Source organism: Haliaeetus albicilla, chromosome 2, assembly GCF_947461875.1.
Source record: "Haliaeetus albicilla chromosome 2, bHalAlb1.1, whole genome shotgun sequence".
NCBI lineage: Eukaryota > Metazoa > Chordata > Aves > Accipitriformes > Accipitridae > Haliaeetus > Haliaeetus albicilla.
Genome location: NC_091484.1, coordinates 5,941,029 through 5,964,087, shown reverse-complemented (window position 1 = coordinate 5,964,087; position 23,059 = coordinate 5,941,029). Strand labels below are relative to the sequence as shown.

General features: G+C 37.6%; 1 protein-coding gene across 3 annotated transcripts in view; it reads left to right on the top strand.

The window, feature by feature from the left end:
* EDN3 (endothelin 3) overlaps positions 1 to 23,059 on the top strand; it is a 35,651-nt gene that overhangs the window by 1,217 nt on the left and 11,375 nt on the right. The window contains exons 3-5 of one of the 3 annotated variants that reach the window (XM_069804174.1): positions 12,594 to 12,758; positions 13,289 to 13,393; positions 21,714 to 22,373. In XM_069804174.1, coding sequence (XP_069660275.1) covers positions 12,594 to 12,758; positions 13,289 to 13,361 — 238 coding nt within the window. In that variant the 3' untranslated portion in view covers positions 13,362 to 13,393; positions 21,714 to 22,373. Of the gene's footprint in view, positions 1 to 12,593; positions 12,759 to 13,288; positions 13,394 to 14,285; positions 16,059 to 21,713; positions 22,374 to 23,059 lie in introns of those variants that run through there. The other 2 variants (XM_069804157.1, XM_069804165.1) reach the window with 2 other exon arrangements.

The following is a 23,059-nucleotide window of genomic DNA, read 5'->3' as shown; positions in this document are numbered from 1 at the left end:
TGCCGGGGTCAGGGCGGGACGCGAGGAGGCCACCGTTCCCGGCAGGTAGCCCGGGTTCCGCTGCCGGGGCAGGCTCTGCCGGCGGGGCCTCCCGAGCCCCCGGGGAGCGGAGAGGAGCGGAGCGCGGCGGGGCGCGCCGCCCCCTCGCCGCCTTGACACCTGCCGGCCTGCGCCCGGGCGGAGGGACGGAGGGACGCCGGCGAGGCGAAGGGAGCCTCGGGCGAGCGCCCGCGGTCGCAGCCGGCGCAGTGCGGGCCGTCCCCGGTACCCGCGCACAGGCGGGCGTCGGGGCCACGGCGGGACGCGCGTACCGTGACTGTGCGGGGGACGCGTGTGCTGCCTGTCGCCCGAGTGAGGTTAGTCACGGGGGAAAAAGGAGCTCTTCTGCAGGGGAAATCTGTTTCTAATAAACCGCTCACTGGGAAAGGAAGAATAGCGTGTCTGTGTGTGCGCACACACAACGGTGCTGGTTTTGATAAAAATTTATGTGGAAAAATACTTTGACGTTAAAATAGTAATTTTTGAGAAACTCAGTATACCAGATTTAAGGTGTTATAAAAGGACGTCTTTTACAACTATGTTTTATGGGAATGGCAAACACAAGTTTTTGTTTCAGCTCATAATAAAAACAGTATTTGAAAACATGTCCCATGAATTGGAAATGCTGAGTTTCACACAGGTCAGTGGGAGTGGAGCACTTATCCAGAAAAACAGGGTCTGGTACTAACAGCACTTAATGAAAAGAAATCATCCAGGAAGAGTGACACTGTGCCTACATCCTAAAGGTTAGAGGCCTCCTTTTCCTACACCACTGTATATATCCTGTCTCTCTGAGTAACTAAAACAGTCTTAAGGATTTGTAAAGGTTTTCATAGGCTAATAGGTTTCAGTCCCGTAGCAACCACAGCAGTCAGTTCCTTAAAAAATAATCAGGAGATGGGATGAATCTAAAACCAGATTTCTTTTGGTGTACTTCAAGAATTAAAGATCTTCGGACTGTATGAATGTGAACTTCTATACACACCATCACGTGCTCCACTGACTACAGTTTGGAACAGTTGTACTAACTCGAATCTGCCTTTGAATCAATTGCAAAGCTTTTAATCAGATTAAAATAACAAAAGGAATAGAACATTAGAAAGTAGCAGTAAAATAGATTAAGTCAAATGGGGTTTAGGGTGCTTCATTTGTAAATTCATGTGTGTGTCCTGGCTAGAGGCCATGTCTGATGACAAGTCTTTTGAACTTCTACCAACCTGTAAGTATCATGTATTCACACAAGTCACTCAATTCTTTGAGTTCCATACTTGCACTAATCCACCCTAGGATTACTTAGAATTATTTTAGCCAAATATTTATGACTCAGTATATTTAAGTCAGAGCTCAGCAGTGAAAATAGGGGAACAACATTCCTTTTCCCATACACACTGAATAAACAGAATTCTGCTAATTTTACCCCCCCCAACCTTTTTTTTTTTTTTTAGGATATCCTGTTTTAAGTCTCCAGGAATTATAATTTTTATTCCAGTGGGAAAAGTATATAGTAGGCATTAATTCAGTGATGCGGAGAATTTTCTCCTACCTGGAAGCTTTGTGCAAACATCACCAAAGAACAAAAAATAGAGCATAAAGATATATAACATTTTCATGATACCTATAGCATGAGCAATGAAGTATGTATAATAATCCAGATATTAAACATTTGGGGCTATACGTCTCTGTTTTCTTAACTGAAGTCAGTTGTACATAAAATAACAGCAAATCTCTCAGATATGTAAAGTCTACCCCCACTGTCCAGTGTATAGGTTAGCCTGTAATGATTTGACGTGACATCTAGGAAGTTCTGATTCTTATCACGCTTAATTTTAATGCCATGTGACTGGATGTTTCTGTGGAAGCGATTGAATGTATTCAATTTTAATATTCAATTTGAATATTAAATATTTACATAGAATGATATGTTTTAGCTACTGTGCTCCAAAGACATGAACCTGTATAACCTAATAACGCTGTTGGAACTAGGTTAATCAGGATGCTAGGGGCCCTCTGGCATTGATAAATAGTGAGTGGATAATGGTGGGAAGTAGGGGAATTAGTCCAGTAGGATCTGAATTTTCTGGAACCTGAAGCGCTCATTAGAATTGGAGAATGGAGGTCCTCTCAAAGTTGGCTGGCTGCAGTGTCTAGAGAGTGGTGTACTTTGGCTGGAAGAGCCAGGTGTCTGAACTGGGCTGCTTTGCTGTCCTGCTCCTCTAGCTGTTTCTTGAGACTTGCCTGGTCTGAGCCAGCAAGGTGAGAGATGAAAGGAAAAGATCTGTTTACAGGTGAGGTAGATGTACAAATCTCCGTCTAAGCTAAAAGAACACAATCTCGATTCTCAAAAATCCTAGGATTCTTCCTAGGAATGCTTCTGTATATGAGGGCAAAGGTAATCACTGAAATAAGCACATATGGGGATTAGACATTTTGGACCACATTCAGTGCAACAGAAGCAGGATTAAGATTTCATGTCACACGTCTGAATGAACAGGGGCTAATTCTGGCCTGGTGTCTTATGTGGAACAATGTCACAGTAAGTCAAAAGGTACTTCTGGAAGTGAATGAAAGAAATCAGGCCTGCTTGTGCAATTTAGTATCCCAAGAAAGTTATGCTGCTTCTTTTAAATGGAAGTAACCACTGGATCGGTACAGACTGGCTGTTTGTACAGATGGGGCTTTTACATTGCTGTTGTATGGATGTTGTTGAAAGTTTTTGTATTTACTAAAAATTTGGCTCAAATGAAACTTTGAGGACCATACACAATGGGAGGCCAGAAAGATGGTGTTAAAGGTGGGGGATGTTTTCCTGACATCTGCTGATTCTGATCTTTTTCCTGCTTATGTACTTAGCACATGTTTTGGTTTTATTTCCTACATCAAACACTATAATTGCTTTTTATTATTTTCTTATTTCCCCTGACTTATGTTCTTCACTTTATTATTTCTTATTTCTGTCACAAATTCCTTAATGTTTTCTGTTTCCAGGTTACTCTCTTCTCCATACTTCAAAGACAAACTTTACCTCCTCCTCTGGTTTCTTCCCCTTGCATTTCCCAACAGAAGATGCCCTTAAGCATTGTTGTAATATATTCAAAACAAATCTTGGTCATGGCCTCTCCTTTTCTGGAAAAGTGGTTAAAGTTTTTACTAAAACTGTTGGAGGTGGAGTGATGATAGAAGGCCTATTTCTATCCTTGCTGAGAAACCACTTAGCTCAGCAGGGTGACAGCTGTAGAAAAGCATAAAATTGCAGAATATGTAGCCTCTGACTTTCTGCAGCTATTGCCAATTAAATGAGAAATTATGTCTGCACATGCTTGAGTATTGCTTTATACTTGCCCGTGAACCACTGCTGTTAGTCCAGACCACCAAGTGCACCAGTGTTATTTTGACATAGTGAGTCTTTTATGTTGGGAGCACCGAGAGCCTTAAGTAGAAAAGAAGATGACCTAAAGAAAGTCAGGTAAGTCAGAATAGAATAATGCAATTATATGGTGTAGACAAAGGTTGCATAACAAAGATAATTAAAAGCTGGTAAATTGTTCTCACTGATAAGATTGATTACTTAGGAATTAGTTTGCAATGTGTTTTTTTGTCAAGTGATTAGTTATGCTTATCTTGATCTATAGCTACAGACATATTTTAAAGAAGAAAGAATGAATTATCTTTTAAACAGTACCCACTGATGTAATACAGCCACAACCTGATGCTTAATTTTGTAAGTTAAAGAAGAAAATACAGGCAAGACTACTTCTAGATCTGTACTTCTTCAAAGGGGGTCCGATATTTCAGTATGAACTGAGCTTGTGTGTCAGACAGCAAAATGTGGTTCAGTTAATGACATTAATGTTGCTGCGTGAAGCTTTAGAGGTTCTCAGAATGATTAGTGAAAAATTAAAAGGTGACAGCTATAAGAAGGTGATACTGTCATGAGGACAAAATATCAGATACTCAAGCAGTCTTCAGTTCTGAAATAAAAGCATAATGAGAATTTATGGCAATAATCCAGACGCTTTCAAAGGAGAATTAGTGTAGATCCACAATGGTAAAGTTATTTCCTCACTCAAACTAAGCACCAAAAATAATCATTTCTTGAAGTGTCTAAATCAAAGCAAAAGTGGTTTTTTTTTCTAAATGACATGGCTTATTTCAGTATTTGCTATTATGCTCAAGAGGAGTAACTGAATGAAATCTGTGACCATGTTACAAAGACCAGCTTACATGATGATCTATGAGTTCTGTCTGCCAATTACATGAATTTCTGAATCAGTAGAATTGAATGGACAAAGTGAAAGGAAGAATTTGATCCAACATCTTTGTGTTTGTGGCTCTGATCCTCTGTACTTACACGTGTTCTGTTTCCTCAGTGGAAGGACAAGGGCATGCACTGACTTGTAGTCTGTTGCTTTGCTCTGTGGGATACATTGGTAGAGGATGTGGTGAGTGTTTCACAGTGTGTGGTTACATAGTGACACTACAATGAAGTGGTGTTTTGTCACTTTAATAAAGAAGAAATTTGTTTCTGTAACATATGCAAGTCAGATATTCCTAAGTGGCCATCATAATTTAGCACTAGGTTGACTCCAGCTAGTTCCCCGGTAGAAAGCTGTTCTCCTGACCTAATGTGACCACCTGTTGGGGTGAGAAAGGCTCTTCATACACTTTCATTTTTTTGGTCTTTCCTGAAAGAGCTGAGAAATGGAGTCTGTTAGGGGTCCAGGACTTGTCAGAAGCTAAACAGACAACAGCAGCTGATACCACATACCATCATCTCTCTCTACAGTTATAAGTTAATGATCTTTGCTCACTACTGGCTTAGGTCACCATCAGAAAATCAACTCAGAATGGAAACAGTTTGTACCCTATCATCGCTTCACTCATAGTTTTGCTCATATACAGAGAGGAAGTGATGTCCTGGGATGTTGTTACAGAAGAGAAGACTTGAGACAACCAGTTGGATACTCTTGTTCTAACTGTATGCTCTGCTGGCTAACTTTTCCTTCATAACATCTTTTTGTTACATTCATCTCATTGATGATTGAACGGAAGCCCACATAATTTAAAATGCTTTTCATCCTTATGGATATTAAGTGGTATTATAAAGTATTACAGTTACCCATTTTTTGAGGATTATCTTCAGCATTAGTTAAGTATAGATGATGTCCTGTATATTACTGGAGATAAAATCACACAGCTAAAGATCTCTTGTTCAGCAAAACAATTAAGCATGTCCTTATAATCTTAATAGATCAGACTGAAAATATCTGCTAGCCAAAGGCATGATGATAAAACAGTGGCTGCAAGCCAGGCAGTTCAAATAAGGAAGCTGATCTATCGGTTAAACAGTGTGCGTGGTTAACCATCAGAACCAAGTGCCAAAAGTGAACTAATGAATCTGCTGTTGAGTTGATTTTATTTTTCTGAATGAAGTTTACCCTGCATTTTGCAGACTTTACTATCCACATGTTCACTGAAATCTAGTTGTCTTACATGTGTGGATGTTACCAAGATTAGACTACATATATGCACTGTATGTCCTAATGTAGCCTGAATATTGAAGGATAAAAAGAAAAATCTTAACAAGGTAGTAACAATTGAAATAACTAAAGCTGTAGAATCTGTGGTCATACTCACTGGTAGAAAAAATACCAGGTATAAAGCAGATAATCTTCCTTATCTCCATCAATTCCTTTTAACTTTTTTTTTTTAATTACATTTTTTTAATGAAAATTTAAATGACGGATTGTAAATATCTCTAATCCTAAAAACTGGAGAATCTTTGGTGTTAAAAAGCTGCACAAATCTTCACATTAAATGGAGAGTATTTAAAATAGATTTATTGAACACAGTAACAGGCTTCTGCTGTTATTGTTATGTTTTATCACTGACAAACTGATTTGATTTTTAGGCCTGTTACTCAAACACAGTTATTCTTGCATATTTACATCATCACACTTGCAGTGTTTTACTGTCTGAAACGTGCACAGCTTGCATGCCCTCCACAGTCTAAAAGTAGATTATATCCTCTTAGTCCTCCTGTAAAGCTTATTTACAGTACTCGTATTGATGTTTTAACAGCAGTATTCTTGGAAAGACTTGAAATGATTTGGCTTTGCAGACTAAAATCCCATGTCACTGCAGGAGCTGGCCCTGCAGAAGATGGGGTCAGGGATGAGACACACTAGTAGCCAGTGCTTTGAAATTTCACTATTGCTGCTGATGTTGGTCTAATTCTAAGAATAAACAGTCTCAAGGGCTGTCAAACCACAGTCACTTTCATCTGTCTTAAATTGTAACACCATGTGTTTATTTTCCCCCAGGTTTTGGTTTTATTTGTTTTTAAACCAGCAGTGGATTTTGAACTATACACACTGTGGAGAGTGGTAGAAACATGCATTAGAGTGTGTGTTCTTTCTGTGGACTGGTATGGTGGCTTCAGAAGCTAGCAATAAGTACTCTGAATTTTAGTTTGAAAAAGCTACCATTTAACACTTAATTTGATTCTTCCTTTCATCCATATTTTCCAGCTGGTCTGCCTTTTGGGATTTACCTCAGTGTATTTGTATTAGAACCAGCCTACTTACTAGTAATACTCCCTGCCAGTCAGAGGAAGAAAAAAGGAATAATGGGAGTTTGGGCCTCAGAGACGGAAAATGCTGCATGGGATTTTATTTATTTAAACTAACAATCACATACCTTGCCACAAAACTGGGTGCAGATTAGGATTGGTATGAGGTACTGAAGGATATGAGCAGTGTTGTTTTGAGAGAGGTATTTCTGTGAAACAAGAGCTCAGTTTATGAGGTCAGGTGAGCTCTACCCCGCCTCTCTGGGTATTTGGGGTGTTAATGGAAAAATACTGCCCCTGCCCCCCACTTGCTTCATATTGCTTACCTCAGGAAACATACCCTAGCTTTTCATTCAACAACTCAGATATTTTTCTGATCATATTTGAAACAGAAAATACGTAACATCCTTTTGACAGCTACAGGAGAAGGACGACTAGTGATAAAAAATCTTCAGATTTTCTCACAGTTCTTAACTTGGGTGCTGTGAAGTCCCAGTAGGAGGGAAATCAAAGAACTCACATGGTCAGGGAAACTGCATGATGAAGCAGATGTGTGCAATCCTTAGCTTATTACCTAAGTTAGCTATAACTAATTAACTATAACTAACTTGGGGTCCTCACAAATTAGCAAGTACTAGTTTAAGACTAAAAAAAAAAAAGTGAAAGTTAAACCAAATCTAGTAAGATCATGGAGGTATGTCTTTTTGGATAACAGTAGCCTATTATGCATCTAGGAACACAACACTGCTACTAAATTGAGGATGTGGAAAATAAAGGTGTGGCTATAAAGGATAAAAGTTTGTTTCCCCTGAAAATAATTTGAACCGCAAAAAGCTACTCGGAAAAAGTACAGCTTCTGTGAATGGAGCATGTTGTTAGGAGGACAGAAGACCAAGAAGTCAGGCACTTCTTTGAAGAAGATGTTTTACTTCTTAAATGATGATGATGAGAAGGAGGGGATAATATGGGAGGTACACCTATTGTGAACTACTCTGTTAAAAAGTACGCCTGTTACAGAAAGAGTTGGAGCCAACTTTCAGAGCAGCCACTGATCTCTTCATCTGCAGAGCTACACAATATTACTGCAATAGCTTTATATGAAAGTATACACAGAAATATCTGTTATTTCCCCCAAGCATCTTTCATTCTGGAGACATTTTGTTTCACTTGGAGAATGTTAAATTTTGCTTCGTTTCCATGTTCTTTGTTCTCAGTGGTCCTGACAGGGATCTCACACATTTTAAGATGTCTGAAAACACTGGAGACTGCTGAGAGCCTTGCTGGCCTGGGTGTCTGCCAGAAAATATATTGCTGAATGCTGAAATCACAGCATCTAAGATGATTGCTGCAACCCCCTCATCCCTTTGTTTTGGCTGAAACTCTCAAGTGCCCTGGAGGTATCTACTGTGTTTAAGTGGCTGGGAAAGTAGAAAATAATAGCAGCTCATAGGTCAATTATAATACAGCATGAGAAACTCAGCCACATGTTATAAAAATTAAAATAAACCAATTGGATTTTTCTGCCTGAATTCTGAATGTTCACTATAGTATAAATGAGGGAAAGCAGGACTTGGGCAAATCATACTTCCCAGTTAGACTTGAAGGTAGTAGTTATTCAATGGGCATTTTTTTTCTGTGGGAAATTTTCACCGATATCACTGGTTCCAAATGGCTCTTTCATTATTACTCAGTACTTCTTGTCTTTTTCAACAAATAAATGCCTATCTCTGTTAACTTAATGGCAAAAACTTGCTTCAAGAGCTAGCTGACTTTTAGGGGGAGAGCTTATATGACTGTTTTGTGGACACAAAATACAGAAATAATCTAGATTATTTCAGTATCTGTGTATCCAATCGGCATAGCTATACTTTTTTCTTTAAAAATTCTAGGAGAAACATTGGCTGACCTAAAGATTGCTATGTTCCTTCCATTGCAGAAATCAAAAGTATGTTTCAAGTGACAAGAGCACACTGTGCTTTGATTAGCGTTGTGCTGCTCTATATTATACGCAGAATTATCTTCAGATAACAGATCTGTTGCACTGACTAATCATAATTTCATCACATGGATAATTCCAGGTGCTGGAGAGTTGTGTTAGCATCTTCCTTTTTTTGCATATAGAATAAAGAACAAATAGCTTATACTGAAGAAGAAACTATTTCCTTAAACTCAGACCTTCTATAATTTAGAAAGTGCTTTAAAACTGAGCATGCAGACTTTTATGCACCCACTCCCTGGCTGCAGCAATCATACTGGTAACTGAACTCTACAAAAGAGGGTCACTTCCACATAAATCTCAGGTTTGTATGTTGCCACACAGATACCAATTCAAAGTGGTACCTTGGAAAGGCTCATCCAGAATTGCATAGGTTTGCTTGTTCCCCACGTTGTAGAGAAGAAAGGCGTAAAGGACATAGTACGCATTAGCTTTTAAATATGTGGAAACCCATTTCACTGCATCAGGAGAATTTTGTTTTCCTGAAGGAAGAAATTATGCACACTGAGTTAAAAGGTCAGAAATTAAAAATTTCTTGTGAAATGTAAATGTTAAAACGTTTTTAAAATCTGTGGGTTTTGCATAGAAATTTCCCAAAGGTTTGTAAATGGCTCTTAGCCAGTACTTTGGCCAGGGACCTGGTCATAACCGCAAGGAACACAGTGTAAGGGAACTGGCAGGTTCAGGATCCCCAGAAGTCTAGCAGATGGCTAGCCAACAAATCTGCCTCTGCCTAGTTCAGCTGTTCCTCATCTTCACTGTGGAGACACAAACTGCCCTGTGTATACTAAAGTCAGCAAGGTTTGACTAAAGAAAACAGATGCCTCACCTGAAATGGAAAGCAAAGAGACTTCCTAGCAACACAAATGCTTGGCGACAATTACATGTTGACAATAATTCCCATTTAGCATCTAGAAACTGTGATTCTACTTACTCACTTTGAACCCTAGCATTACAGCACCATAAAATATAATAATAATTTGTTAATCACATGTAACAATCTAAGATTAAGCATGCTGCTAGGCAAGTGCTTCTGATACTGGTTCAACTGAATCTCTTCGGCATCTCCTCTCACTTCCGAAGTGCTGAGAAAGAGGCATGAACTAACTTGAAATACTGACATTTTCAGCTGCTGGAATGATGACCGTACACACGCTAACATTTGCTTAAATGTTGTGATTTATGAGTTGCATCAGAGTAACTGACAGGCAAGAAAACATCTATACTTTTAATTCTTTCTGAATACTGCTGGAAAGATTCTGGGTTGCTATTGAAATTTATCTGTTTTGGGTTTGAATTTTTGGATTAGAAATCAAAACCAGGCATATTGGGAGAATTATTATATTTCCATCTCTGATTGGCAAATCTGCACATTAGCTTACATAAAAATTTTTGCTTGGGCGTTCTAGTTAAAATTCTTACAGTTGAAAATGTTGTTGCATTGGCATGTATTTCTGGACCACTGAGAATAAAGTGGTCTTGAATACATTTTCCAAGCTATGAAGCATACTCTTATAAGCATTATTAGTTTCATAGAACGTAAGGCACTTCATTAGAAAGATCAGAAGCAGTATCTAAAATATCAGTCTCCTCCTTTGCCTAGGGCTGTGATTCATGGTTCTTATCACTCGTAATTATACTATGTTCTCCACCCCTGCCTGTTTGCTGGAATTTACTGTCTCTTAGGAAAGACAGCAGACTGGTAATGGGCCCATTCCTCAATCACTGTAGTTCAGATACTGATGTATTAAGATAATATTGAAGTTGATGACAATTCTAGTTGGTCCATTAATTTGCAGACTGCAGCAACTAAGGAATAAAACACATGCCCTTCTTCTCTGGCTATTCAGGCAGAACCTCTGACACAGGGTGAACTGCAGGTCAGTCCCGCAGAGATTCTGATATAGAGAATTAGAGTAAGAAAAAACAGTATCATATTTTGGAAAAGTGGACTTTTTAACAAGGAACCACTTTAAATAATGAGAATAACATACACAGTATTTTATATTTTGTTAGCACAATGTGGGATGATGTCTGCAAAAGCTGTAAAAAGCTGCTTTATCCCTTGGCAAGCTATCTGCCATGAAATAGGGGGTTTGCGTTTGGCTAGAACAAGCAAAATTCATCTTTTTCATTTCAGCCTAAATCTGAGCAGGAAGTTGAACAACAGAATTTTACCAGTTTTCAGAGGGTTCGCCACTCTTAAAAATACAGGAACTTCCTCCTGTTCCTGTCTCTAAATACCAGCCATTACTTCATAAAAACCATGAATGTATAAAAAATATGACCATGCAGCAATTTCTTATGTCAGAATTTACCTACATTAGCTATTTAGCATTCATTATTGTGAAGTAGATGGCAGTATAGAATTATTAATACTCTTCAATTATAAAATGGGACTCATCCCTAATCCTGAAGACAACAAAAAGCTTTTAAAATGTCTGTTTACGAAGGGGGCCAAAATCAAGTCCTAAAGTCTTTTAAGACTAATACGCATATTCTTGGTCTCTCCCAGTGTCTAGACATAGCCATAGAATGAAGGAAGTAACGTGCTGGAGAAAGACCATCTCATGGTCTCCGACACACAGAAATACTGCTTGTGATTTTCTATCTTTCAGTATGATTTTATGATAAATCTATATATGACAGGTACGCTCTGGTTCACGCTGTGGAAGATGAGATGCACTGTTACAAGCTCATATGTACTATAAGTGCAAAGGTTTGAATAAATGATTTGCATCAACAGTACTGATGTTACATCAAAATTATTGCAGAGATTAGGAAACTAATGTTTCTGAACCTTTCAGCCCATCCTAAGTGTGGGAAACTGGAAAATTTACAGCTTTCTAATTAATAGCCTAATGATGCTTTTATGAAAGCAAGCGAAAGAAGTCCAACTATGTGAAGTTAGTGGTTCCAAACTGATTATTCAGGCTTTGTTCTGTACCCTGTCTGTAACCCTTCTAGATCTATTCTTACTTCCTCTCCCCTGCCTTTTTTTTCTCTTCCACTCCTCTTGCTTTTGAACATGAGATGCTCTTCAGATTTTTAGTGTTTGTGGATTTGTGGGTTGCTTAGCCCATCCCTCAGGTACACAGGAACTGCTATGGGTCTCCAGAAGTTCCATGTGGTGTACATCTGCTATCGATTGAGATTCTTTAACAACTTGTAGGAGAATAATTTATGACATCAGTCTAAGCTACCCAGTGCTTTTGGGGGATGTTAGGAAGCAATGATGAAGCATGTCCTTTTCTGATAATAATATTGACTATAACCCATGAAGGAACAAAGCATGCCAGACTGCAGGGAAACAAAGAGAACTACCTCTTACTCTTTCCTGGTGTGCTGTGGTACAGAATATGATCTTTCATAGAAAAGTAGTAGTAGATACATATGAGGAAGATTATCTAGCTGTTTCTCACATTTATAACTCCATGGGTCACGTTCCAAACATGATGCAGTAAATGAATCATGCTGACAGTTTTCTCCATTTCTCAGTGATAAAATTAATGGCAAATTAGGCTCTGAATCATGAAAATGACAACAACAACATGATGTGACTTATCTGGTGGAAATCGGCACAGCTCCTTTGTCACTTCATACCAGCTACGGCACATAAGAAATTTTGTACTGTTGTGGGGGGTAACCAACACAATAAAGGATCAAGCAGTAAAATAAGCAATAACCTGGGGATGTATTTTTATCAGCTGTTAGGTAATCAGGTTTTTTTTAGATAGCCAATGTAGTTGCCAATTAATTCTGCCATTTAAGCTAATTGTCTGCTACTTTATAACTTTGTGAAAGCCTGAGTTGATGGAGCAGAAGTTGTCATCTGTTACAGGGAGAACTTCTTACATAAGCATAGGGTTAGATTTTTGTGCTGCTATTTATTGCTTAGCATCAATAGATCTATTTTCTAAAACAGAAAAAATATGGAATGTAATTTTAGTTGGCTCCTAAAATATACAACATTTGTGATTCTCACAACAGGAGGACTGTGCCATATGGGCTGTCTAACTACAGAGGCAGTTTTAGAGGCAAAAGGTCTACAGGCCAGATTCAAAGTGCCTTCCAGTCTTCATTTCGGTGTTCTTGTTTGGATGCTCATGACAAACAGTGTATGCAGTTTTGCAGAAGAATGCAAGACAGAAGAAGGTGAGTATCTTTTCTTAATATTGCAAACCGTCTACACGATTTGACTGTTTTATGGAGAGAAATTAATCAAGTGGCACGTATCAGATGAACCCGATTAACAAATATATTGATTTTAAATAAAATTCTCATCTCCGGTTGTGGTGGGTTAGCCCTGGCCAGCAGCCAAACACTTACACAGCTGCTTGTTCACTTCCCCCTTAAGTGGGACAGGGGAGTGAATAGGAAGAGCAAAGCAAGAAAACTCATGTGTCACAATCAGGAGAGTTTAATGGGTGAAGGCAACAGGCCAGACCCAGTACAGCACAGCACAGCTTTGAATTTTCTTTTTGCTGTTACTTTTTATGATGTGGTATTTTTGAAACAGCAGATCTCCTGTCCTGGTTGGGGCATGCTTAATATTGCATTATTTTTAGAATGTTTTAAGTTTTATCTAGTTTAATGAAGATTATGACATTGTCATTTTATGAATGGCTCTGTAAGGGTAATTGGTGAGAACACAGTGACAAACTTAGAAAACCTCTCTTCCCCAGAAATCATGGATCAATGAAAAAGACAGAGGAGAAAGACCAATGCAGGGAAGAGGAACACACTTTCATTCAGTAGCACAGAGAGTTTGGAGGATTCTGAACAGTCAGGTATGCTACAGATGTTTAATGTTGAGAAGAAATATTAATCTTCCATAAATTTTCTTTGTATTTGCAGAACTCTGAATTCTTTCAACTGAATATTATCACTTCCTGCTAAGTAAGGGCAGTATTTGGACCATGATTTGTTTGGGTTTTGTTTTTTTTTTTAATTTATTTTTTAAAATAACTTCTAGTACACACAGAACTACTACAACCTTCCTCATGCTGATATAGCTCCTTCAAAAGTTGGATTCTTTGGCTAGAAGCCAATACATATTTTGGCAACAGGCCCCCCCCCCCCCTTTTTTTTTTTTTTTTTTTTTTTTTTTTTTTAAGGCAAGGGCTGTTCCTGTCTATCATCTTTTTGCTCATTTAGCACTGCAACAACTTAGGCTACATGTCCCAGTGCAGTGCTTCAATAAAACTTAAATTGTCAAGGTAAAGAAACAGAACAGACTTTGTGGAAAAGGTATTTGGAGGGAAAAATAAATCTACTTTAGATGTCAGATATAAAGAGGTTACTGTGACCTAGTAGCCAGTTTCAAAAAGTTCCAGTTCCAAATCTACCCTTAATACTATTGCTACATATAAAATGCAAAATGATGTCAGGATAAGCAAATACTTGTAGTTCTGGGTAAAATGAAGCAGCCATGAGAACAAGAAAAGTTTAAAAAAAAGTTATCACCCCCAAAATTTTTAGCTATGAAGGCAAGCACTTGGATTAGAAGTCCCCAAGCTGAATTTATTGCTATGATTATTTGATCAGAGCTAATTAGACAGCTGCGTAGCATTCACTCTGTGTACACATAATCAGGGAGATAAACCATAGTTCTATCAGGTAATAGGGAGTTAGTTCCGAATAATTAAGCAGTTTGGTTTGTTTTTTGTTTTGTTTTTGAAGCTTTAACATTTATTTGCTGAAGCTGAGAAGCAAGAACTTAAACTACAACTCTCCCTTGAGATGCACAAACTTGACGCTTCAGTCTGATGCCAGTGGAGAATTCAGCAGTATGCAACACTTTCATTTCAACAATGCCACTTTGAGGGCATGTGAACCTGTATGAAGAAGCTTTCTCCCATGCTCCCCTCGCAAGAGTCTCAGTAAAGGATAATCTTTATCATGTAACCTGGCAAGGAATGTATCACTATTGAAGAAAAATTCAAAGACAGATCCAAACTTCGGCGACATAAAGTTTCAGGAAACATTTTTCTGTGAGATTTAAAAAAGTACAATGGAAACATACTGTTCCACTTACTGCGTGCTATGTGTCTGAAGAATCCATCCATAGCTTTCTACAGGCAACTGTAATTGGAGAACGTGATCAGTTAGAGAGAGATTGCCTATACATGAGTTCTCATTAAGAATAAACAGATGCAAAATATTTCTCTTGTTAATGTATGCAAGCCTGAATCATCGTATTGTAACTTCATGGCAGATGTTTAAATGACAGTATCTATGCAGAATAAATATGAATGGCTAATATAAATATTATTATAAACTATAGCAAGTTAAGAGTATACATTGAGTATTCAATAGATTACCTAATTTAGGCACAAATTATTCCTGCACTTCAAAGTTCCATTCAAAAACATTTACAGTGCTTATTTAAGGATGCACTGTAGTTGATGAACAGAACTCCAATTATTCATCCCAAAGAATTTCCTAAAGATGAAAGGGTAGGACTGTGGAACTTCAAATGAAACTTCATACAATCAGAGTAACTTACTGTACTAGACCATTTGCTATTCTAAGCCCCTACATACATTATCATCCCCAGTACATACATTCATCTTTGCTAGTACTATAAATCACATTTTTATCTCTTCATTGAAACTTCATCACTGAATAACTTGGAAACTTGGCAATAAGGATTATATCCAACCCTGGACATTTTTCAATGTAAATTATTTCTTCAGAAATTATGGACTTTTTTTTGATAGGAGGATGCAAGAGTAAGCTAGGAAAGAGAGTAACTTTTGCAAATCCTGTTCTATACTATTTAAAAAGAAAGAGAGGAAATCCCTTACTTGTGACATTACAGATATTTTTTGGTTTGACTGACCTTCATGCAGACTTTCCCCGGGGCACATAGGTTAAACTACAACCCAATGACATTAAATTATATTTTATCAGAAGAAAGATGGAGACCAAAAGAAAAATGAAAAGAAATTAACAGTAAAAATGGTTATATAGGCTTAAAATGATGGTAATAGACTTTGTTTGAAACAAGAAAGGGAGGTCTTTGCCAAAATATATATGATATATTTTATATATATGTGGATATATTTCATAAATAAATTATTATAGTTATTAAATATATCTTTCAGTTACTGCATTTGTATCAGTTTCTTACTTGCTGTACAGATGATTTTGTACATTCATAGAAAATAGATTATTTATTGTATAAAAACACTTCACATAGTATTTTCCCATAATTTTTAAAAGACACTGTATAGTTTTGGGTTTTTAAAAAAATAATCAAGCTTTGTTATGAAGAATGCTTAATGTTCATTTATAACCACCAACTGGAATTTCCAACCCCCCCCCCCCCCCCCCCCCCCGAATGTATATGCCCAGGTCATACAAAAACTTGCCTTCTTCAAGAGATTGATAGTTCTCCTACCAGTTTGAGAATTGAATATGAAAACATAATAAAAAACTCTTTGATAATAATTATGCATAAAAAGTTACATTACAATTTTGTGTCCCTTTTGCTATAAATGTAACCCTTATCTGGCCTAATTTGTATCTTGGGGCAAACGAGGGGTTAATGGTCATTTGGACTGTGAGTTCTTCTTATGAACAATGTTCACTGACTTCAGCTTCAGTCATTATTATTTTTTTTTCCCCTGGCATTGCAAGCACATCCCAGTGCTAACAAGGCTGTCAGTGCCTCCTCAACTGATACAGTTCAGCATGATTCAGCATAAAGTGAATATTTGCAGAAGTTAGAGATAAATGTTCTTTCAACATGTAACATTAGCATAGTTAGGTGTAATGCAGAATTACTCTTGGTCTGGGATATTATTTTGAGGACACTTGTGTTTACTTTTGTAACAACAAATTAGGTCTGGTTCTTACTCTATTCCATGTAAAACCATTTATATATACAACTCTGCTCTAATTCTGTTGGGAGTTGCATAGCTCTCATTCTAGTTCCCATTAGTAGAAGTTCATTTTTCAGTTGTTAATACCAGTAAGAACAATAAACGATCGAAAGTCTAGAAAACAATGTAGAAGGGATGTTTGGAAGAATTTCAGGTTTTTTACCCTACAAAGGAAAAGGAAGAGAGATGTGAATGCAGTTGTCAAATGCAATGGCTGTGACGGAGAGGAAAGCAGTATTTTGTTCCCTGTATTCCCAGAAGAAGTACAAGAAGCAGGGGGCTTAACGTCACAGCAAAGCCATTCAGGTAAACATATCAGCAAGAATGGTTAAGTGCCATAAAGACAACGGTCTCCATCACCACCTCCAACTCTTACTCCTTGGCTATGCCTTGTGAAAGGCATAGGCTTTGATGTCAGAGTCTAAGAGGGCCGTCAAAGCTGTGTGAAAGGGGTTATGCCTTCCTACAGAGTTAGGTGACTATTCCCTGAGCAGAGCTCATGTCTCGTTTCCTGTGCATCAGAGTAAATGGCTCCTTGCTTGCTGTGCCAACTTTTGGGGATACCATTCTTTTGCTTCTAGTTCTTCCCACATACCATAAGATATTTGTAAAACCTGGGAGTCAAGTTCTTCTGTAGATCCTTCTCCTGTTATGTCAATATAGGGATGACAAAATAAGGCATGTAGGAGGAAAAGAAGCTGATTTTTAGTTGACTTCACCAGGCAAGATGTTTCATTTTTATAAGGAAATCTACACAAATTAAAATAGAACCCTGATTTATTCATTTAATTATCCTCACCCTTAGTAAGGGTTCTTTGTAACACACTGAAGTCTACCAGATACATGAGTGGGAGAAGGCGATACATTTTTAAGGTTATTTTTTCATGCAGGCAGAAGTAATTTTCTCTTGGCTAAACTGTGACTTAAATCATTCCTCACCTGCTTTAAAGATGTGGTAAATCATATTTACTGTATCCTCCAACTATTTATTAAATACAGCAGAACTGAATTGTTTTTTCTGCATAATAAAAGATGAAACTGCTGGCATGATGTGCCAGCAGAGACTGAACAAAAATGGTTTTGACAGTTGGTTTTAAAATCCCCAAGTTTGACATCTAAGCCTTTCTCTCTCATGAAACACAACTAAGCAAAAAGAGCTTTTAAGAATTTCTCTTGCTACAAGAAAAGCATGCAAATGTTACATGCTCTATAATACTCTTTTTATAATGACCAAAAGAAATGGTGGCCACAATTCTGAGATGTGTTCTTACCAGATCCACCCCGAATACTTTAGATACCTGGCACTCAAGCCTGAAAGATGTTCCCACTGGCAGCATCTAGCATCTTTCACACATACTCAAGGTGTTGCTTTTAGGAGTTGGTTTTCAGAACAGCTAGGCAAAAATAACTCTGATGTGAAAGATTGCTGAGGACGATCATGGCAATTTGGTTCAAGGTGATTTAAGAAGACAAAATTGTATGTCTTGATAAAAGTAAAATGCAGGCTAACATAAGTAAGAATGAATAATGTAGCTAGAAGTTATTGTTAGAAAAGGAACAAATTCTAGCCATATGAACATTAAATATTTAAATCCACAGCTTGAAATCTATTGGAATAGTAAGCAAAATTGTAAACAGATGAGATTGGAAACAACGTCTGTTTTCACTACTAGAGTTTTACAATGGAAAAGATATACATACAGCCTGATCTGGAGAGCTTTTTGCTACAAAGAAATGTCAGGATTGAGAGACTTAAAATACATTAAGCAAGTTAAACAAAGCATACTGAACTCCGTTTACCTTGCAGTAGTATCTTGCCAAACTTTGTTTAAAAGCATATTTTAAAAAGCATTTTGACTTCCAAGACTTTCAGAAGTGCTTTAGAAGACAGGCGTGCCTTGATTTGTACTCCAAATGTATCTCTGTAGCTGAGCGACCCATGCTGACAGTAGCACAGTTAAGCTTCAACAGAGGTTTGGGATGAGGTTCAAGTCTCAGCTCTTGTTCTGCCGTGGAAAACACCTCACTGAATCCTTGGGCTTTTACTGGCTTTTAGCCTAGAGTCACACCAGTATCCACGTTGAACACCCCTCCCCACATCCAGGTCTTCTAGCTTAGTTCTCTCATTGTATTTCAATACGATCCTTATCCATTTTATAACAGACCAGGTTGCTAGTCATTTCCTGTATGCACTGCTTTTAGAAATGAGGTAGATATGTAAGCCCATCTAAAAACTCCTTCTGCACCTCTGTGTTTCTTTAGGCATCTAAACATCTTTACCATTCAGTCATCAGTAAATGGATACCTTGACTCAAACTTCTGCAGATGTTTCGATCAACATAAACGGAATTGTAATGACTTGCAAGCACTGAAGTTCTAGCCCCTTAACAATAAGTTGATTAGAAGTCTTTAACATTCAAACTCCATTTTTCCTATGAATATTTTAAAATCCTATATAGACACGATCATTTAGACACTAAAGGGCCAGTATGTTAAACAATGAAATAATCTTAGAGAAGATGAGAGTTCCCTTTTTACTGGTTATAATGGATATTCCATTAGAAAACAAATCACATTGATTAACCAATCATTTCTGTTAAAGCTGTTTCTCAGAGTGTGAACCAGCTCTCCCTTAAGTTAGTGAGTGTTTACGCATTTCATGAATGGTAATTTTGCCATACTTTTTCAGGAATTATTTGTTCTATTGCGATCAGTTAAAGAATTTTCATTTTTATTTCCATAGTTCATTTTGATTGAGCTGTCTTATTTTTATAATTACTCCCCTCACCCCCCCAAAGAATTTACTAAACAATTCAGAAATGCTTCAGTGTCTCCCTACATTTCTCTCTGGTGTTCCAGGCCTGGCAATCTGTGTTGCTCAAGAGGTCAGCTGCTTTTGCTTACCAGTGCAGGCCCTTAGCTATGAAAATACTTTCACTGCAGATGTGAAAAGGGTTGGAGCCTTTTGTCATTAAAAAATAAATGTGCAAATATTGTAGCAATATAATATATATATATAGAATGGCTAGTGGATTAGGTGAACTACATTAACAGAGTAAAGCAGGTGTAAAAAATCAAAGCCCAGAGGCTCTTTTAGAAGATTCCTGGAACTATGCATGTATTTATGCAATTCTGATACCATTAAGATGCAGTTCCCTAAATAGATATTTTTTAAACCTGTTCTTTGTTCCCCTGTATCTACCACAGAAAAGAATTCCATTAATTTCACAATGAAGCCAGTTTACAGCTCCTTCTGGTGTCAATTTGGACAGTCATGGGTCAGCTAAGGGTCATGTTTTCAGTGTTTTTAAGACACTACAATTAAGAACCAGATTGAACCTAAGCATTTGAATTCTTAAATGTAAGACCTTTATTTATACAAATCTGATAATGAATTAAAACATTCAAAACACCTGTGCCAGAACCTGAGGTTTGTCTTTGATTAACGTTCTTTCTTTAAGCTGAGTTCCAAAGAGATTGGATAATTTAACTCTGTATTTGGAGGAGCACAGAAAAAAAAAGAAAGCTTAAGGAGAGGAAATCCTGAATTATAGTTCAATAACCCCTGAATCATAGTTCTGATTCTGCTAACATCTCCTTACGGGATCTTGGGCAAATTACTTAGGCTCTTATTGCATACACTAACACAAGAGCAAGACCAAAGGCAAGGTCCATGTTAAGATCCCTACAGGCCCAGCCCTAAGCCATGTTTCTCTCCAAATAACAATTTTACTTGTAAGTGCTCTGGTCACCTCAGAGAACATGTGAATGATCAGTGTCTTCTGGTGGAACTGTCACTGTACCTCTTTGACCATTTTCAAAGAATTGGTCACCTGTTGCCTACCAGAAAAAAAAAAAAAAAGTCTACAAAACACTACCATACTGTATGCAGAGTAGCATGCACACATGAAACCAAGTGTTTGGTTCTGGTGGTGATTCAGAGCAGAACTAAGGCATATAGAAGGTTTGAATAGCTGTTTCCTTTGGTTATGGCTGCCTGTACATTCAGGTATATATTGGTTGTCCTGAAACATTTTTGGTATTGCTTTGCCTGGTTGGTTCCAGTCCTTCTGCATGCTGTCAACCAGAAGGGTCAGAAATATTTTTAAAGGAAAGCTGACATGTTATTACCACTATCTTAATTGAGGAACACCTAAAGAAAACTAAGCAAAGGGCATGAGGTATTTGACTATCAACTCACTGGCAATGTACATTCCCTGCAAGAATCTTGGGGAAAAACAGTGCCAGAAAGTAAACTAATGTACACAGCATTCACTATGCCAACATGCTCAGAAATCTCTCAATATTGCAACATTTGTTAGTAGCACCAGTAATATTAAAATGCACATCCTAGTTGCCCCCATCCAACCCCTGAGGTACAACTTTGTATATGATCTTGCACGTATTCTTAAAAGCAGCATGCAATGTAGCATCAGGCAAGCTGTTCCACCATGTGTTTACTTGAGAAGATGACAGTGTGGGCACTGAGCCCTCTGTCTTGAGATATGGAACTATGCCACCCAAGCAAAGAATTCCAGAGGAGGGCATTTTACTGCAACAATTATTTATTTCATTGATGCTGCAAATGTGTTGTCCCAAATACTGCAGAGCAAACTGAGTAAACAAGTTTTGCCAGACGCATGCATTGTCTTCATAAATAGTTCTCAAAGACTTTATTTCCACATATGCAGCACTATCAGTAATTTTTTTCAAAAGCTAGCACCCATTTCCAGACTTCTTCTACTATGCCTGCCTCACTGTGTGAAAAATAGCAATTTCAAAACAAACACTGTTTATTGGAAGAAACAAAAGTTTCAAACTCCCCTTTCCTAATTTTCAAGAAGTGCTGTTAAAGAAAGAACATGGCACAGCTACAGTTATCTGGAACAGAGAGGCCTCCAGCATCTGTTGCCTCTGCTGCAGCAAGAGTAAGCTCAGTACAATCTTTCAACAACTTTTTTTTTTGCACAACTGCCAACATTTTTGATAAGTGTGGGTTTTTTCATCTGGCCTGAATATGGTATAACTCTTTTTTTTTTTTTTTTAAACAGTCTCTTTAATAGCTCTTTTATAATGGGGTTTTCTAACAGTATGAATCAGAATGTTACCCATCCAGAAAGTTCCTAAGTTAGTCAGCTTTTATTTTTCACATGTTCTCCTGTTTGTACACAAAATAGTTCTCTCACTATTTTTTGTGCTTCATCTGTTTCTCCTACTGCAGATTCCACTGTTTGCAGATTTCGTTTATGGAAAACAGCCTTAAGATGTTTACTAAGCTTGGTTTTCACTTAAATGCCATAGGAACATTGCGTGTTGTACAAAACATCACAACATCACTGTCTTGAAAAATTCCTCTGGAAATTTTAAATTTCTCTGTCAACGAGGCATGTTTACTAATCTGCGTGCATCCACCAAAGGCTCTTCTTAAAATCTTGTTTCTACCTCAGATTCTTACCATTCTCCTCACACTGCTTCATATTCTATACAGCATGCATATTAGCTCAATCCCTCATGATTAAACAATTACCTTACTGAGGAACCTCACTTGATATGTTGTTAGCACTTGAAATGTACTTTTAAATAATCAACTGTTGTAGACATAGACCCATTAGAAAGACATGATTCATATTATTTATTCATGTTTTCTATTACCAGCATCATGTGAATGGTACTGCAAACCAGTTATTTTTCCAGTTTCTCAAATACAAAACATGGTTTTCTAAACTATACAGACAAAAAAATTCTGCTAACTGTCCACTGCTATATCATGCCCACTTCTATAAAGGCAAAGCATTAATTCTACGAAAACAGATCAAAAGAAGTCTGACATCTTATGAATTTGCATTTTTTAAAATAAACTTTTAAATTTAATTGTACACAATTTTTCTGTTAATTCCCCACATATCTATACAATTCTGTCCTTTTACCCCCTAAAGCCCCCTGGTTCTTCAGAGGATTTTGGTAGAAACAGGCAGGCTGCCTTGAGTGATTACAAACATTGGTGGATGGGTCATTAAGGACAAACTCGTGAATGAACTTTCAGTTGCCTGATGACCTACTTATACTGAACTTGTAGGCATTTAAGTATACCTAAGATTATTAACTCATCCAGCCATCTGTCAAGAGTCGTTGTAAGCAGCAGAAAGTTTAAAAGGTTCAAACACTCACAGCATTTACCTAAAAGGCAAAAGTTTGCTTTCTATAGGAAGTAAGCTAAAATGCTTGGAATTTCAGAATTGTTCCAAATTAAAGTAAAAGTATAACATATTACCTAACTAAATAGCTTTTTACACAGGCCTTCCATCCTACCAATAGTAAGTACATCTCAAAGCTATAATAAAATAATTTATTTCAGTTACAATTTCATGGAAAATGGCAGCTCGATCAACATAAAAGAGGAAGTTTATGGTTGAGAGACACTGTAAAAAAAAAAAATCCAAGATAGAGGTTTTTTCTGTAATGCTACTGAAGTGGCAGTTAGCCAGAGACTTCACTCTTGTAATTGCCCATAAATATGACACACCACTTTCACTGTTTGACTATCTGTCTTGGCATTCTCACTCTACA